The 18600-nt window shown below is 34.2% G+C and overlaps 1 protein-coding gene across 5 annotated transcripts in view; it reads left to right on the top strand.

Moving 5' to 3' along the window:
- CDKN2AIPNL (CDKN2A interacting protein N-terminal like) overlaps positions 1–18600 on the top strand; it is a 119712-nt gene that overhangs the window by 84506 nt on the left and 16606 nt on the right. For 2 of the 5 annotated variants that reach the window (XR_007950728.1, XR_007950727.1), the window contains exons 1-2: positions 11975–12469; positions 13744–13843. The exons of 1 other annotated variant lie outside the window; for it this stretch is intronic. Coding sequence is in view for 2 of the 4 variants with exons in the window: in XM_051978190.1 (XP_051834150.1) it covers positions 12112–12356; positions 13744–13879 (381 nt within the window). In the remaining 2 variants the exon portion in view is untranslated. Of the gene's footprint in view, positions 1–11974; positions 12470–13743; positions 18050–18600 lie in introns of those variants that run through there. 2 more of the 5 variants (XM_051978190.1, XM_051978189.1) reach the window with 2 other exon arrangements.

The following is an 18600-nucleotide window of genomic DNA, read 5'->3' on the forward strand; positions in this document are numbered from 1 at the left end:
TTTTCTATTTTGTGATCAGTAATGGTCTCTAGTTCATCTTTGGTCACAAATTTGTTTCTCCTCCACAAGTCTGAGAGATAAACTATTCTATGTTCCTCTAATTTATTTATAATCTCGTTCTTTATGCCTAGATCATGGACCCATTTTGATCTTATCTTGGTATATGGTGTTAAGTGTGGGTCCTTGCCTAATTTCTGGCATACTAATTTCCAGTTATCCCCTGCTGGTCATTTCTTATAGGACAATAATATTCCATGACATTCGTATACTACAATTTACTCAACCATTCTCCAATTGATGGACATCCATTCATTTTCCAGCTTCTAGCCACTACAAAGAGGGCTGCCACAAACATTTTGGCACATACAGTTCCCTTTCCTTTCTTTAGTATCCCTTTAGGGTATAAGCCCAGTAGAAACACTGCTGGATCAAAGGGTATGCACAGTTTGATAACTTTTTGAGCATAGTTCCAAATTGCTCTCCAGAATGGTTGGATTCGTTCACAATTCCACCAACAATGTATCAGTGTCCCTGTTTTCCCACATCCCCTCCAACATTCCGCATTATCTTTCCCTGTCATTCTAGCCAATCTGACAGGTGTGTAGTGGTATCTCAGAGTTGTCTTAATTTGCATTTCTCTGAGTAATAATGATTTGGAGCATATTTTCATACGGCTAGAAATAGTTTCAATTTCTTCATCTGAGAATTGTCTCTTCATATCCTTTGATCATTTATCAATTGGAGAATGGCTTGATTTCTTATAAATTAGAATCAGTTCTCTATATATTTTGGAAATGAGGCCTTTATCAGAACCTTTGACTGTAAAAATGTTTTCCCAGTTTATTGTTTCCCTTCTAATGTTGTCTGCATTTGTTTTGTTTGTACAAAAACTTTTCAATTTGATATAATCAAAATTTTCTATTTTGTGGTCAATAATGATCTCTAGTGTAGGCAATGAGGAAACCAAACTATCACTCTTTGCAGATGATATGATGGTATACCTAGAGAACCCCAGAGATTCTACTAAAAAGCTATTAGAAATAATTCATAATTTTAGCAAAGTAGCAGGATACAAAATAAATCCCTATAAATCCTCAGCATTTTTATACACCACCAACAAAATCCAAGAGCAAGTGATACAAAGAGAAATTCCATTCAAAATAACCATTGATAGCATAAAATATTTGGGAATCTATCTACCAAAGGAAAGTCAGGAATTATTTGAGCAAAATTACAAAAAAGTTTCCACACAAATAAAGTCAGAGTTAAATAATTGGAAAAATATTAAGTGCTCTTGGATAGGCCGAGCAAATATAATAAAGATGACAATACTCCCTAAACTAATCTATTTATTTAGTGCTATACCAATCAGACTTCCAAGAAAATATTTTAATGATTTAGAAAAAATAACAACAAAATTCATATGGAACAATAAAAAGTCGAGAATCTCAAGGGAATTAATGAAAAAAAAATCAAGTGAAGGTGGCCTAGCTGTACCTGATCTAAAATTATATTATAAAGCAGCAGTCACCAAAACCATTTGATATTGGCTAAGAAATAGATTAGTTGATCAGTGGAAAAGGTTAGGTTCACAAGACAGAATAGTCAACTATAGCAATCTAGTGTTTGACAAACCCAAAGATTCTAACTTTTGGGATAAGATTTCATTATTTGATAAAAACTGCTGGGATAACTGGAAATTAGTATGGCAGAAACTAGGCAAGGACCCACACTTAACGCCATATACCAAGATAAGATCAAAATGGGTCCATGATCTAGGCATAAAGAATGAGATTATAAATAAATTAGAGGAACATAGGATAGTTTATCTCTCAGACTTGTGGAGGAGAAACAAATTTGTGACCAAAGATGAACTAGAGACCATTACTGATCACAAAATAGAAAATTTTGATTATATCAAATTAAAAAGCCTTTGTACAAACAGAACGAATGCAAACAAGATTAGTAGGGAAGCAACAAACTGGGAAAACATCTTTACAATTAAAGGTTCTGATAAAGGCCTCATTTCCAAAATATATAGAGAACTGACTCAAATTTATAAAAAATCAAGCCATTCTCCAATTGATAAATGGTCAAAGGATATGAACAGACAATTTTCAGATGATGAAATTGAAACTATTACCACTCACATGAAAGAGTGTTCCAAATCACTATTGATCAGAGAAATGCAAATTAAGACAACTCTGAGATATCACTACACACCTGTCAGATTGGCTAAGATGACAGGAAAAAATAATGATGAATGTTGGAGGGGATGCGGGAAAACGGGGACACTGATGCATTGTTGGTGGAGTTGTGAACGAATCCAACCATTCTGGAGAGCAATCTGGAATTATGCCCAAAAAGTTATCAAACTGTGCATACTCTTTGATCCAGCAGTGTTTCTATTGGGCTTATACCCCAAAGAGATACTAAAAAAAGGAAAGGGACCTGTATGTGCCAAAATGTTTGTAGCAGCCCTGTTTGTAGTGGCTACAAACTGGAAAATGAATGGATGCCCATCAATTGGAGAATGGCTGGGTAAATTGTGGTATATGAATGTTATGGAATATTATTGTTCTGTAAGAAATGACCAACAGGATGAATACAGAGAGGCTTGGAGAGACCTACATGGACTGATGCTAAGTGAGATGAGCAAAACCAGGAGATCATTATACACTTCGGCAACGATATTGTATGAGGATGTATTCTGATGGAAGTGGATTTCTATGACAAAGAGACCTAACTGAGTTTCAATGGATAAATGATGGACAGAAACAGCTACACGCAAAGAAGGAACACTGGGAAACGAATGTGAACTATTTGCATTTTTGATTTTCTTCCCGAGTTATTTTTACCTTCTGAATCCAATTCTCCCTCTGCAACAGGAGAACTGTTTGGTTCAGCGAATATATATTATATCTAGGATATACTGCAACATATTTAACATATATAGGACTGCTTGCCATCTTGGGGGGGGTGGAGGGAGGGAGGGGAAAAAACAAAACATAAGTGAGTGCAAGGGATAATGTTGTAAAAAATTACCCTGGCATGGATTCTGTCAATACAAAGTTATTATTAAATAAAAAAATTTTTTTTTAAAAAATAATGATCTCTAGTTCTTAAACTATCCTATGCTCTTCCAATTTATTTATAATCTCATTCTTTATGCCTAGGTCATGAACCCATTTTGACCTTATCTTGGTGTACGGTGTTAAGTATGGGTCAATGCCTAGTTTCTGCCATACTAATTTCCAATTTTCCTAGCAATTTTTGTCAAATACTGTGTTCTTATCCCAAAAACTGGGGTCTTTGGGTTTGTCAAATGCTAGATTATTAAAGTTATTGGCTGTTTTGTCCTTTGAACCTAACCTATTCCATTGATCAACTAGTCTATTTCTTAGCCAATACCAGATGGTTTTAGTAACTGCTGCTTTATAATATAATTTTAGATCTGGTACAGCTAGGCCACTTTAATTTGATTTTTTTTTCATTAATTTCCTTGAAATTCTTGACCATTTGTTTTTCCATATGAACTTTGTTGTTGTTTTTTCTAGATCATCAAAATAGTTTTTTGGGAGTCTGATTGGTATAGCGCTAAGTAAATAGATTAGTTTAGGTAGTATGGTCATCTTTATTATATTTGCTCACCCAATACAAGAGCATTTAATATTTTTCCAGTTGGTTAGATCAGACTTAATTTGTGTGGAAAGTGTTTTGTAGTTTTGCTCATAAAGTTTCTGATTTTCCCTTGGCAGATAGATTCCTAAATATTTTATACAATTAATAGTTACTTTAAATGGAATTTCTCTTTGTAACTCTAACTGTTGGGTTTTGTTAGTGATATGTAAGAATGCTGATGACTTATGTGGGTTTATTTTGTATCCTGCAACTTTGCTAAAGGTGTGGATTATTTCTAATAAGTTTTTAGTAGAATCTCTGGGGTTCTCTAAGTATATCATCATATCATCAGCAAAGAGTGATAATTTGGTTTCCTCATTGCCTATTCTAATTCCTTTAATCTCTTTCTCAACTCTTATTGCCAAAGCTAGCATTTCTAATACAATAGTAAATAGTAAAGGTGATAGTGGGCAGGCAACTTTGTTTCACTCCTGATCTTATTGGGAATGGTTGCAGTTTGTCCCCATTACATATGATGCTTACTGCTGATTTTAAATAGATGCTCCTGATTATTTTAAGGAAAAGTCCATTTACTCCTATACTCTCAAGAGTTTTTAATAGGAATGGATGTTGGATTTTATCAAATGCTTTTTCTGCATCTATTGAGATGATCATATGGTTTTTGTTAATTTGATTATTAATATGGCCAATTATACTGATAGTTTTCCTAATATTGAAGCAGCCCTGCATTCCTGGTATAAATCTTACTTGATCGTGGTGTATTATCCTGGGGATGATTTTCTGGAGTCTTTTTGCTAATATCTTATTTAAGATTTTAGCATCAATATTCATTAGGGAGATTGGTCTATAATTTTCTTTCTCTGTTTTCAACCTACTTGGTTTTGGTATCAGTATCCTGTCTGTGTCATAAAAGGAATTTGGTAAGACTCCTTCATTCCCTATTTTTTCAAATAGTTTATAAAGCATTGGGGCTAATTGTTCTTTGAATGTTTGGTAGAATTCACATGTAAATCCATCTGGTCCCGGGGATTTTTTTTAGGGAGTTGATTAATAGCTTCTTCTATTTCTTTTTCTGAAATGGGACTATTTAAGCAATTTACTTCCTCCTCTGATAATCTGGGATCCCCATGATTTCTTAAAGCATAAATAATATTCTATCAAAATCATATGTTATGACTTGCTCAGTCATTCCCCAATTTCCAATATTTGCTAACACAAAAAGAGCTGTAATAAATAGTTTTGTTTATATACTGGCTTTTCCTTTTCCTCTGATCTTTTTTGAGTTATGGACCTAGAAGTGATATAACAGGATTAAAGAATATATCCATTTTTATACCACTTTGAATATAGTTCTTAATTATTCTCCAGAATGGTTGGCCATTCACCACCTCCACCAACTCCACCAACAGTTTATGAGTATATCAGTTTTCCTTTATCCCCTGCAGCATTTGTCATTTCTGATAGATAAGATATGATACTCTAGAATGGTTTAGCTTACATTTCTCTAATCAATAATAAGTTAGAACATAGCTTTAATTTCTTTTTCTGAAAAACTGTTTATATCCTTGGCCATTTATCTATTGGAGAATGACTCTTATTTTTATAAATTTCACTCAGTTCCCTATATATTTGAGAAATCAGACTTTTATCAGAGAAACTTACTGTAAAATTTTTAAAATTTACTTCATTATCTAGGCACATTTAAACAAAATGTAGTTTCCCTGGTTATCTCTTTTAATTATTATATTTTTGCTTGTGCTTTGTCTGAGATCCTGATTGCTGTCCCTGCCTTTTTTACATCAGCTGAAGTATATTAGATTTGATTCCAATCCTTTATTATAATTTTGTGTATATCTTTCTGTTTCAAGTGTACTTCTTGTAAACTGCATATTGTTGGATTCGGGTTTCTAATTCATTTTGCTATCTGCTTCTATTTTATGAGTGAACCCATTTCATTCATGTTCATAGTTATAATTACCAGGCATTTCCCTCCATCCTATTTTTCTTCTATTTATCCTTCTCTCTCACTTTTGATTTTGCTTCTCCTCAAAAATCTAGTTAGCTCCTATTAACCACTGTTTCCTTTGTTCTGACCTCCTTTTTACCATCTCCCCATTTCTCTTATCCCTTTCCTCTCTTATTTCTTAGGAAGGGTAAAGACTACTCTTCTGTAACTATAAATGTTAATGTTCCTTTTCATCCTGGAACTGTGCCAGGTCTCCTGGTCTCCTGGTCTCCTGCAGCCACGAGTGCTAGTGCTTTTGGTGATACAAATCTCTTCCACCAAACTACTAAGTTGATTTATGTTGGGAAAATGACTCACTCTGGTTTTTTGCTGACTGTCACTCCAAAACTTGATTTGGAAAGTTATTTTTCTATAAGCAACAATCAGCAGAAAGAAATTTAAAACACAAGATTTTGCAGTGATTACCCATTCCTTGAACTGAGATCAGATTCTCTGTTCCCTTGGGAACCCACAAATGTTCCTCTTCACCCTAGAAGTGTATGGATAATAGAGTTGCCAGTATCAGCTGGACCCAATGTGGACAAAAGTTCCCCAGTAATCTCTTTCTCATCAGTTGTCCAATATCATCTCTGGGCTAAGAGCTCCTGAAGTAGCTGTTTTTCCTGTTACTGCTATTGTCAGTTGCCTCCATGACCCACTGCTAGTGTTACTTTTGGGTCAGCCCCAAATCTGGTGATTACAGATTTCTTCCACCAAACTGCTAAGTTGTCTTATGTTGGAAAAATGTCTCACTCTAGTTTTTTGCTGATTCTGTCACTCCAAAACTTGATTGGAAAAGTTATTTTTCTATAAGAAATGATTAGCAAAATGATTTTAGAGAGGTCTGGGGAGACTTACATAACTGATGCTAAGTGAAATGAGCAGAACCAAGAGATTTTTGTACACGGCAACAAGAAGACTATATGATGATCAATTCTGATGGACATGCTCTTTCTAACAATGAGATGATTCAGATCAGTTTCAATAATTCTGTGATGAAGATAGCCATCTATACTCAGAGAGAGGACTGTGGGAACTGAGCATGGATCACAACATAGCATTTTTGCTTTCTGTTGTTGTTTGCTTGCATTTTGTTTTCTTTCTCAGTTTTTCCCCCTCTTGATTCAATTTTTCTTGTGCAGCAAAATAATTATATAAATATGTGTGTGTGTGTGTGTGTATGTGTGTGTGTGTGTGATTTAACATATATTTTAAGATATTTAACATGTATTGGATTACTTGCCATCTAAGGGGAAAATTTGGAACACAAAGTTTTGCAAGAGTCAATGTTGAAAAATTACCCATGCGTATGTTTTATAAATAAAAAGCTTTAATAAAAAAAGTTATTTTTAAAGTTGCTTGCATAGGAATATTGGGAGAGTTCAACTGAGTTGCTGCCTATACTTTGCCACCTATGTTTTCCAAAATTAAAAAAAAAATTGGTGATAAATGGTCAAAGGATAAGAACAGACAATTTTCAGATGAAGAAATTGAAATTATTTTTAGTCATATGAAAAGGTGCTCCAAATCACTATTGATCAGAGAAATGTAGATTCAGACGACTCTGAGATACCACTACATGCCTCTCAGATTGACTAAGATGACAGGAAAAGATAATAAGGAATGTTGGAGGGAATATGGGAAAACTGGGATGCTGATACATTGTTGGTGGAACTGTGAATGGATCCAACTATTCTGGAGAGCAATTTGGAATTCTGCCCAAAGGGCTATCAAAATGTGCATATCCTTTGATCCAGCAGTGTTTCTATCCCAAAAGAAGATCTTAACAGAGGAAAAGGGACCCACATGTGCAAAAATGTTTGTGGCAACCTTTTTTGTAATGGCAAGAAACTGGAAACTGAATAGATGCTCATTAGTTGGAGAATGGCTAAATAAGTTATGGTATATGAATATGGAATGTCACTGTTCTGTAAGAAACGATCAACAGGATGATTTCAGAGAGGCCAGAGATTTACATGAATTGATGTTAAGTGAAATGAGCAGAACCAGGAGGTCATTGTACATAGCAACAAGATTATACAATAATCAATTCTGATGGACATGGCTCTCTTCAACAATGAGATGATTCAAACCAGTTTCAATGATCTTGTGATGAAGACAGCCATCTCTGAATGTGGTTCACAACATAGCCTTTCCACTCCTTTTATTGTTGTTTGCTTGCATTTTATTTTATTTCTCATTTTTTTCCTGTTTGATTTGATTTTTCTAATGCAGCAAGATAATTGTATAAATTATGTTTTTCAATTAACAAGCATTTTAAGTTAATTTGTTCCTCACAATAGCCTTCCTATCATCAAATTTTGCAAATTAAAACAAACAATAAACAAATATATATATATATATACATATATATATATATCCCTCAAAACATAACTTCATAGTTTGGCAAATTCTCACATTCATGTCTACTTGTGTCTCTGAATTTTAAATTCATCATCTCCTTTCAGGAGATAAGTGGCCTATTTCATCTTTATTCTTTTGTATTTATAGTTTACCATTATCTCAGATTTCCAGTGTTTTTCAAAGTTGTTTTTCTTCATAATATTATCATTTTATTAAATTTTTTTCCTAGCTCTGCTCACTTCACTCATAGAAGAATTTCCACTTTTCTCTGAAACTATCTGTTTCATCATTTTTTCTGGTATAATATTCCATTATATTAACATATCACAATAGGATACTTCCTACTTCCCAATAGGACTTCATTTTAGTTTCTCATTTTTGGCTACTATGAAATAAACTGTATTGCTACATTTTTACTTGTAGATCCTTTTTCCTATTTGATTTTTTGAGATATAGGTCTACTAATGTATTTTCTGGAAATAGTTCTAAATTGCTTTTTACCATGTCTGGATCAATTTAAAACCTCATCAGTAGTGAATTAGCATATCTGTTTTTCCACAGCTGTTTTTCTCTTTTGTCATCTTTTTTCAGGCTGTTAGGTATAAAGCACAATTATTTTTCCAGTTACCTGTTTCCTTTCTATGTTTTCTGAGATTAATTTGTACAAAATGTTTTTTTCTTTTATAAAATAAAAATTGTCCACTTTTCTCTTATATGATTTTCTCTATCATTTTTTAGGCATGAATTCTTCACCTATCTATAGAACTGAAAGGTAATTTATTCTTTGCTCTTCTAATTTGTTCATGATACGACTTCTTGTTCTAGATTATGCATCCATTAAGATTATCTTGGTATATGAAAGAAGCTGGTCTAAATCTAAACGCTACAAAGATATCTATTTCCCAACAGTTTCTGTCAAATGCTGAGTTATTCCTTTAGTAATTGGGATTTTTTTTTATTGATCAGACACTATACTACTGTATAGGGTTTGTTTTTGCATGTTTTTGTTTTGTTTGTGTTTATTTTTGCATGTTGTGTACCTAATATGTTGCACTGATCATCTTCTTTTTTATCAGAGATCCTCATCTCTTATTTTTCTAAGCTTTTCTTCTTGGGCTTAATTTCTTTCTTGTTTATCTTTTCACTAGATTTCTATGTGTCTGAAAGGGATACAATAAATTCTCTTACTAATATAGTTTTATTATCTATTTCTTCCTTTCATTTAGTTAACTTTTCCCTTAAGTATAATTAATGCATTTACTTTGCTTATCTCTCTTTTTTAAAAATTGTGTCTATATTTACTATAACCTTATATGAAATTATGATTACTACACATACTTTTGGGAGATAAAGCATAAAGATTTTGTTTTGCTTAATAAATGTGATTGACATCCTACTATTTGTGTATATTTCATAAAAATAGCATGAATAAATATATCTAGAGTGTTTTCCATCCACATTTCTTCAGGGATTGATTCCTAATTAAGGACAATATATACTCAATTTTTATAAAAATGCTAAGCTGAGCACTTTTACAAAAGGAGTTGAGCCTGGTACTCCTTAGAGAAGGGGTACTGAGATATAATATATTTATCCTGCCCCCTCTTAATATTTTTTTATTTAGGGGAAATAATTTTTAGATTCAAGTCACTGTTCTGATTGCTATCCCTAAATAGAAGTAGTACCTCCACTTATATTCAAAAACTTGATTCCTTTTCCATTAAACAAAGACTATCCACACATATTGAATGGCAAATAAATACATTTATCTAAGCCAATAGCAAGCAGAATCAGAGAAGTTATACTGATTAGAATATACTAGCCAATACACAGAATTAATCAGTTCTTCCACTGGGAGTAAGATAACTCAGTTTAACCAAGAGTCCCCAGCCTTGTAAAAAGAGAAATTCCTCCATTGTGGTAAGCTAGAAATGGAGATATGATTGATGTGCCTCCTCTACATGCTGCTCCTTGCCAGACTTGCCAGAGAAAAATCTTGAAGCAAGCCAAGAACAGTTTGTATCCTTGCCCAAAGTTGAAAGCCTGAAAATCTAAAATTTCTGCTCTTGCAACTTCTCAGTCATTCTGTCCTTCATGAAAACATGGAATATAGGGTAATTATTCTCCTCACTAAATGAAATGAATCCTGTACATATGAGAAATTTGAGTCCAAATTACTTAGGCAAAAAAAAAAAAAAGAAGAAGAAATAATTGTTGAACTGAATCAATAAATTTCTGAGCAATTCCTATCTATAGAGATGGAAGGTGAAAACAGTGATCATACCTTTTCTTTAAAAAAAAAAAATTAGTCTCAAGGCAATATTACATGGGATAAGAACTAAAGCATTTTTTCCCAGAAACATACAAGTATCTATCAATATTTACCAAATTAGAACTTAAAAGAAATTTTAAATATTTGTTTATTCATTTAGAAATTACAATAATAAACCAATTACATGTTAACATAATAATATTTTAAATTTAAAATAGCAGCAAAAGACATTGAAGTTGGGGGCAGAGAAAGTGCCAGCCTAATTCAAGGAGAAAAAAAATCATGCTAATTTTAAAAACAGGTTAGAGTTTTCATGAAGTTTGGAGTGAAATGTCATCTCACATGAGTATAAATAATTCAAAATAGTTTTAAACTATATCCCTAGCTCCATCTGTAAAATGGAGATAATAAACCCTGTGCCATCATCCTCACAGGGTTTGGGAAAGGAAAACATTATATGAGACGTTATACTTCTCAAATCTAGATTCACGCAAATTACTAGATTCAGTGTGATTTTCATAATTTAAACAATTTTAACTATAATTTTTAATTTAAAATTTGATTAAATAATTTAAACAATAAATTTCATTTAATTATGATAATAATAATGATATTATTGAGATAGTAAATTAGACATATTTTGTTTCTATTCATACCTAGCCTGTAATCACTGAATGGGCATGGCCTCAAACAAATTGAAATCTAGGAAAAGCCTTCATTTAGAAATTAATTTAGAAAGCCAACTCTTATACCACACTTCTCCTCCCCTTTGCGACTAAACTCCTTTAGAAGGTTCTCTACAACTGATACTTCCACTCCCTTCCTTTTCACTCTTTTCCTAATTCTCTGTAGTATGGCTTCCAACCTCATCATTCAACAGATACTGCTCTTTCCAAAATGAAGAGAGGTCCCTTAATTCCCAAATCTAACCACCTTGTCTCAATCCTCATTCTTTTGGACCTCTTTACAGCCTTTGCCATCGTCAATCCCCTTCTTCTCTTTGATTCTCTCTTCTCTTCATGATACTGCTCTCTCCTGTTTCACCTCATTTCTTTCTCTGACTTTTTTGCTGGATCTTCCTCCAAGTCATTACTTCCTTGCTTTTCCTTGAATTCAACATTTCATCTCCCAACTCTGGGCATTTTCATTTAGTTTCCTTTGAGTCTCAACTGAAGTTCCATCTTCTGCAATAAGTCCAGTCTTCTAAGGAGGACTTAGTGCCTCTCTTTCGTTGATTATATCCAGTTTATATATATATGAAATAAATAAATATATATATATATATATATATATATATATATATATATATATATAATTTCCAGTTTGTCCTTCATTCGTTTGTCTATTTATTTATTCATTTGCTCGTTTCTATTTCTCTCTCCGTGTGTGTCTCTCTTTTTGTCCTTCTCTCTCTGTGTCTATCTCTTGCTGTCTCTTTTTCCTGTGCGGAGGGCTTGGCACATAATAGGAGCTTTAATAAATGCTTGTTAACTTGACTGGAGATTACAAGGAGTATGTGACAAGTGCATTGTAGGCAATGACACAGTAGAGTAACACTTGGAATGTCAGACACTGGGATGTGTCACCTAGTGACAGCCATAGTTCAGATTCTGAGTCACTTCCTCCTCCCCGCAGGAAGATGACTGATGACGTGTTTAAGTGCCACAGAACCCACTTCTGGGTAGGTACTCCCGAGCAGTCAAGGCGAGCGCGGCGAGAGCGGCCGCCGCGCGGGAGCGCCTCTATCCGTGGAGCAAAGGCTGCGCAGTGCACTCTGGGAAAGTGGTTGTCAGGCAAGCTGGGTCTAGGTTTGGTAGTGTTTGGGAGCATGATGGTTGGGGGTGAAGGGACTTCAGCTGCAGTGGAGGAGCTGGTAAAAGGAACAAGGCAAGTGGCCGAGTTCGTCGAGCAGTTCCGGGCTTACTCAGAGAGCGAGAAGCACTGGAAGGCCCGCATGGAGTTCATCCTGCGCCACTTGCCAAATTACCAGGACCAGCCTGAAGGCGGCCGCCGCCTGGACCAGCTGCTGGCGCTGTCCATGGTGTGGGCCAACCATCTCTTCCTGGGTTGCAGGTGCCGACCCCTGCCCCTAATCTCCACCCCCTTTAACCCCTATCCGGTTCTTACCTCTAACCCCAGGACTACTAGACCGATCCTGTCTTCTGACACTCCCATCCCTTAGTCTGGTAAGTGGGCCCACTTCCCCAAGACTAACCTCTGAAGTCCCCTTTGCCTCCTCATTCCTTACTTTGTTCTCTAAGCCCACCTTCCCAAGCCCATTCCTTGACCCTTAAGTCTATTGGACAATCCTTGGCTATAAGTAAGGGAGGGGTAATTAATTCATAACATCCCCTGCCCTCATCCATCAGTGCACTGAGGCTGGACCTAGAACTCCTCTTAATTCCCTAAATCTGTCCCACACATTTTCAACTTTGACTGTTGGAGTAGGTTCATGTGAGTCAGATCCCCTAACCCTTTGGGTCTAGTTCCATCCCTCCACACCAACCCTATGATATTAGACTTTTCTCTTTCTGATATCTAACTTGCTAAGCTTCTTGGCTTCTTCTGTTTCTTGCTTGGGGCCTTTTCTACTAATGACCCCCTTTTTGTGTACCCATTCCAATAGCATTTCCCTTTCCCTTTGAAGAAGATTTTCTCTCTCTCCTACCTCTCCTTATTCATTGTGATATGAAAAGTATCCTGCATTGGAAGTCGAGACTTGAGTCTTATTTCTTTTCCTTCCAATAATTTGCTATATTATCTTAGATGGGACTCTCTCTCTCTGAGCCCTATATGACTTATTTGTAAAATGAAGGATTTAAGCCACATAAAGGCTTTTTAACTGTTTTTTTGTGTCATGGACCCATCTGAAAGTCTGGTGAAGCTTGCCTGATCACACAACTTTTCCTAACGCAAGCCATTATCTTGTATTTTTAGACTTAGAAAGTGTACGAAGTTACAGTGGGCCACAGGGGCATTGTTAATGTAGAGATGAGAAGAATTTGAAGATTTTTTACATCAGGGCTGTAGGATGTACACATCCTCTCCGTGTCCCTGATGAGAACCTTTGTAAGAGCAGAGACTGTCACTTCTATCAAGTAGTAATCAGTGTTCAACAAGGAAAAATGTCAGTTTCCAAAGCCCATCATTTGTAAGCCTTGAAAAAATAATCTTTTAGTTTTAATATCACTTACAAATGTAAAGTACACTTTATATAGTTAAATTCTGATACATCTCCTTATTCATATCTTTTATATCTTCCTCTGACTACCTTAAAGCATAATGAACAGTTTCTTAAGTGAAATATGTTCATGCTACTAGAATAGTTAATATGTTAGCCCTACAATATCAAGGCAATCCACTGAGAGTTTTACAGTCTGGAATATTACAGTTTCATATTAATATACAACTACAAGTGACTCTTCATTCCAAGCAATTTACCTTACTTTTTATTGTACAGTTACAACAAAGAACTTTTAGACAAGGTAATAGAAATGGCTAATGGGATTGAAGTGGAAGATCTGCCCCGTTTTAAAACCAGAGGTGAATTAATGAAAAAGGTAAATATAGCATATTTCAATATTCAGTCTGAGTGATGATGTCGAATTTAACTGTTCAGGCCATTGATATTTAGAATTGCTTTTACATATGTAAATGTTTTAGAAAGGAAGTCTTCCCTCTCCCTTCTCCCTCTTTCCCTTCTCTTTTTTGTTCCCTCCATTTTTTTCTCCCTTCTCTTTTCTGTTTCTTTCTCTCTTTATTTTTGTCTCTTATCTCTCATTTTTAATACTCCTGATTACTACCCAGAAGGACTAATCCTTGGATTCTTATTTCCCTGCCACTGGCATAAACCTTTTCCTACTAGATCCAAGAAATGGAGCAGAGGACCAATACACTATGCTTTGGAGGCTAACAAGCAAATAATACCTGTTTTGTTCAAGAACGTTTTACTTTGAATCTTTGGATTTATTTAGTTAAGTAAATGTTAGCTAAAATGGTAGAAATAATATAAGAAACCCTTCATTTAACATCTTTTCTAACTTGTAGGTGAGAATATAGATGCAGGGTAATATACAAAGTTGCACATATGTATGCAGGCTGAATATTTCAGTGCTCATTTGATCAGAATCAGAAGTATTCACAGAAATTGGCACAGAGTCATATCAGTCCTTCCTCATAAATGAGCCTCACAAACAAAGGAAGGAAACTTCTCAACTAATACACAGCCTACATCCATGACCCTCATTAAGTTAAAATGGTTGGGATAGCTAGGAAGAAAGTAGACCCACAAAGAATGCTTGCCAAGTGAGTGGGTAGGAAACCAAGCATAGCAATAGCCCCCTCAGAGGGGGCTGAGAACATAAGGAAAACTTCATACTTTATTTGCATTAGCTTTCAGGAAATCTGTTAAAACAGTTTTTATTTTAAAGATGTCCTTTTGTTTCTGTATCACTTTATATGTCATATACCCTTCACCCCTCTCACTTCTGGAGAATCATCCCTTACAACAAAAAATTTAAAAAGAGGAAAAAGGTGCAGCAAGTTGGTGCAGTGAATAGAGCACCAGCCCTGAAGTCAGGAGGACCTGAGTTCAAATCTGATCTCAGACACTTAACACTTCTTAGCTGTGTGACCCTGGGCAAGTCACTTAATCCCAATTACCTCAGCAAAAAAAAAAAGGAAAAAAGCACAGTTCAACAACACATTGAAGAAAACTGATACATGCAATGTTCACAGATATAATTCCTTCCTCAAAGAACGTAAAAGATTATCTTCTTATATCTCTTTTTTGGTATTTCTATTCCTAATCTGAATATTTCATTGATTTGGAGATTTTCATTTTATTCTTATAAATAGATCAAATGGGATAAACAGGAAGTATACATTTTAAGACAGATTTTAGTATATTATTTTAAAATGTCAGCAATTCACATTGCAAAGTTTCCTAGTCAGATTACTTGCAACATCCCCAACACTGGTGGTGTTCCCTGGAGCACAATCAGTTCCATTATTCTCATATGTTTGCCAGTTGTTTGATGTTTACATGGAACATTAAGGAAATTTAAAAATATTTTGCTTGTTCACATCTTGCTTGTTTCCTCCCTTGATTCTTTATCATAAGCATATTTACTTTTAAAGTTCCATAAACTTGTATTGAATCCTCTGTATGCAATTAAAGCACTCTGCTAGTTATTTTAACATACCCTTTCTTGGCACTCTCTGTGATTCATATTCTATACCACATTTCTCTGTTTTGTGAAACTAGGATAACTCATAATCTTTGAAGGTATATCACCAGGGTGCAGATAACCTGGGTACTTTAGGGAATTATCTTTTGATAACTTGATAAGTATAGTATGAAACTCCAGTGAAGGGGAATGGTTCCAAAGATTATGTGTACATCAATTTCCTTCAAAGAAAACTTTCTTTTCTTAGTAACAAAATTTAATTTTAACTCTTTAATGCTATTTAAAATGAAACTCAGCTGATTTTGAAAATAAGATAGATGGAAAAGGATGTCTTGTCAGTTGTCAAAATTGTTCTAGATATAGACATCCTGGGAAAGGATCACTTTTTGTTCTACTAAAAGGCTTTGACTATATTCTAATCTGCCTACTACTAACTGTAAATAATTTCTTAAGTGCCCACTAGAAAAAGTGATGCTGAGAGTAGGGAATTTAGCAAGAGGAAACTGTGTTTTGTTACTATGCCTGTGTATAATAGAGGAGGCAGGCAAATGTTTGGAACAACTCCTGCCCCAGGGAAAAAAGAAATCTGGTTTAGAGCCATCTTAGTAAAAAGTCTCTTCTTCCTCTCAAAATTGATGATAAACTCTAAAATTAGAGAGATTGGGATTTAAATCAGGCTTACAACTGGGTACAGAATGCCTTTAAGTCTCTTGGTATTTTACAACCAGATGGAGAAAAGGACTCTTTAAATAAGAATTTTTAGAAACTGTCATTCATGTTGCACAGCTTTGAAAGAATGAATTTTCTTGGAATGAATATACCTTATTTTTCACCCACCATAACAAACATAAACCACTGATAACTTGGATGGCTGGAATTTGTCAAATGGTTATATGTTTATATGGCATTTCTAGTGGGAAAAAGGGGATAAAATGACATAAGAAACATTCAGCAGACAATTTTAATTTATTAATTAAGACAGTCATTCTAAGCCCAATGTTCTAGGCTTTTCTTAGTAGCCAGCATATTCCTGGCCAATACTTTAGTAAATAAGGTATGCCCAGAGCTATTTTAGAGGAAGGTTGCTATTTCTTTGACATTTATAGTTAACTTTCCAAGGTAATATTATTATTGTAAAGAAACATATATTTAATAAAGGATAAAAAGATACTATTATCTCAGAAGTTGTTTTTCAAGTTAACTATTTTATTTATTTTTCCTGAAACTTTGAAATCAAAGGAGAGAATAGCTTTATGGAATATGACTAACAACTTTAAAGCAAAAATGGACAAGAAGTTAAAAAATAAGTTGCTTACATTTTAAAATGTTTCAGTGGAAGCAATGAAACACAAAGCTAAGTCTCTACATAGTTAAATACATCTACTTTGGCTGAAGCATTCTAGGTACTGAGATGAGAGTTGAGGATCAAGTAAATGTTTGGAAATTCAGCTGACTGTGCTAATCTGTAGAGAATCATACACTACTGAAAGCAAATATATAGATGAGCTGTCCAAGTGGATGGGTCTCCTGGATCAATTTCTTTCCCATTATTACCTTTATGGAGTAAAAAGCAAAGAAGTGGGAAGCATCAAATTCTGATCCACTGCAACATTGCATTATGTGAGATATAATTCAGTCTGTGTTGAATGTCTGTATGACCCATGAAACTGTCCTTTTTGATTAAGTTGACAACATTTAAGATCATAGGATCCTTAATCTAGACTCTAAGGAACCTTATATGTCATCTAGTTTAATTCCTTCTTTTTATAGGTGAGAAAACCAAGTTCTGGAGAGGTTAATTCATTTGCTCAGTGGCAGATCTCTTCTTCTTGAACATAGTTATAGTGGGTTTTAGTTGTTTAGAAAATGGTTTTAAAAGTCTGAATCCTTACCTTATTTACATATATTTTAAATTAAAGTAGTTAACAAACCTTAAAGGATTCTTATTGTAATCTATTAATATTATTATTCATTTGCCATGACAGAATCCTGTCAGAAATTTAAGATAACTGATCCCACAGTTTTGAGGGTCACTGGATTAAACTTCTTTACCTTCTACAGATGTGGGGAGATTTTAGCTTAATTTCATCCAGTTTGCAGTAAAGTTCCAAAGCATGCCTCCAAACAATTTAAAATACCTTTACCAGTTGTAATTCAAAATTCTACAAATGGAATATAACATTTAAAAAACTCTGCATGTCAGGTCTCCCAGTCTCTATGTAATTATGTATTTTGAGTGTCAGTCAATAAACATTAAGTATCTACCTATGTGCTAGGCACTGTGCTAAGTACTGGAATATTTTTGAGTGTTTCTTTATTTTCTTCTCCCTTTCTCCTTTATTTCTCTTATGTCTCTGTAGATTAAAAATGTCTTTGTCATATTAAAATTTTTTAATTTATTTAAAAATGTTTTATTGATACTTTTTGTCTTTATATTCGTCATTTCACTCCTTCTTTTATAGATGGAAATTTCCCTTGAAAAAGAGAAAAACAATTAAATAAATTATCCTGTAAAATGACCTTTTCTGTATACAGCTTATCCTACACACATACACACCCACACAAACACACACACACACACACACACAACAAAGGAGGAAAAGTTTCATTATCTGTTCTCAAGGATCCGAAATAAAGTTTATTTTAAAATTGTTGTATTCTAGAATCTTTACTCTAAAAAATATAAATGGGACATTTTATAATTTTCTTTAAAAGGGGGAATTACAACTAAAATTACACTTTATGGCAAAGAACCAATTTTCCCAGCTCTTGTATTCCTTATCCTTTCTTAGATTTTTAAAACATTCTTAAAATTTTCAAAACAAAAAATTGAAGGAATTCTTTAATTATATAATCTGTATCTATTCAGAATAATCCTATTATGCATTGGATGTAGCCTTTGATCAAAGATGATTTCTTTACCTGATGCAGAAATCTTTAGGAAGAGGCAGCAGCCTTCTGATGTTTTTGAGCTCCTCCTGAGGAACTTAGTTTGTACTTTTGTTTATTGAAAAATATGGGATGAATGGTTTATCTGGGAAGTAGGTCATATCTTGAAAATTCTGTTTACTGGAAAGAATACAGGATTAATCTTTTTGCATGCTGGATTTAAAGAAGCCTACTAAAAT

The sequence above is a fragment of the Antechinus flavipes genome, chromosome 2, assembly GCF_016432865.1.
Source record: "Antechinus flavipes isolate AdamAnt ecotype Samford, QLD, Australia chromosome 2, AdamAnt_v2, whole genome shotgun sequence".
Taxonomy (NCBI): Eukaryota; Metazoa; Chordata; class Mammalia; order Dasyuromorphia; family Dasyuridae; genus Antechinus; species Antechinus flavipes.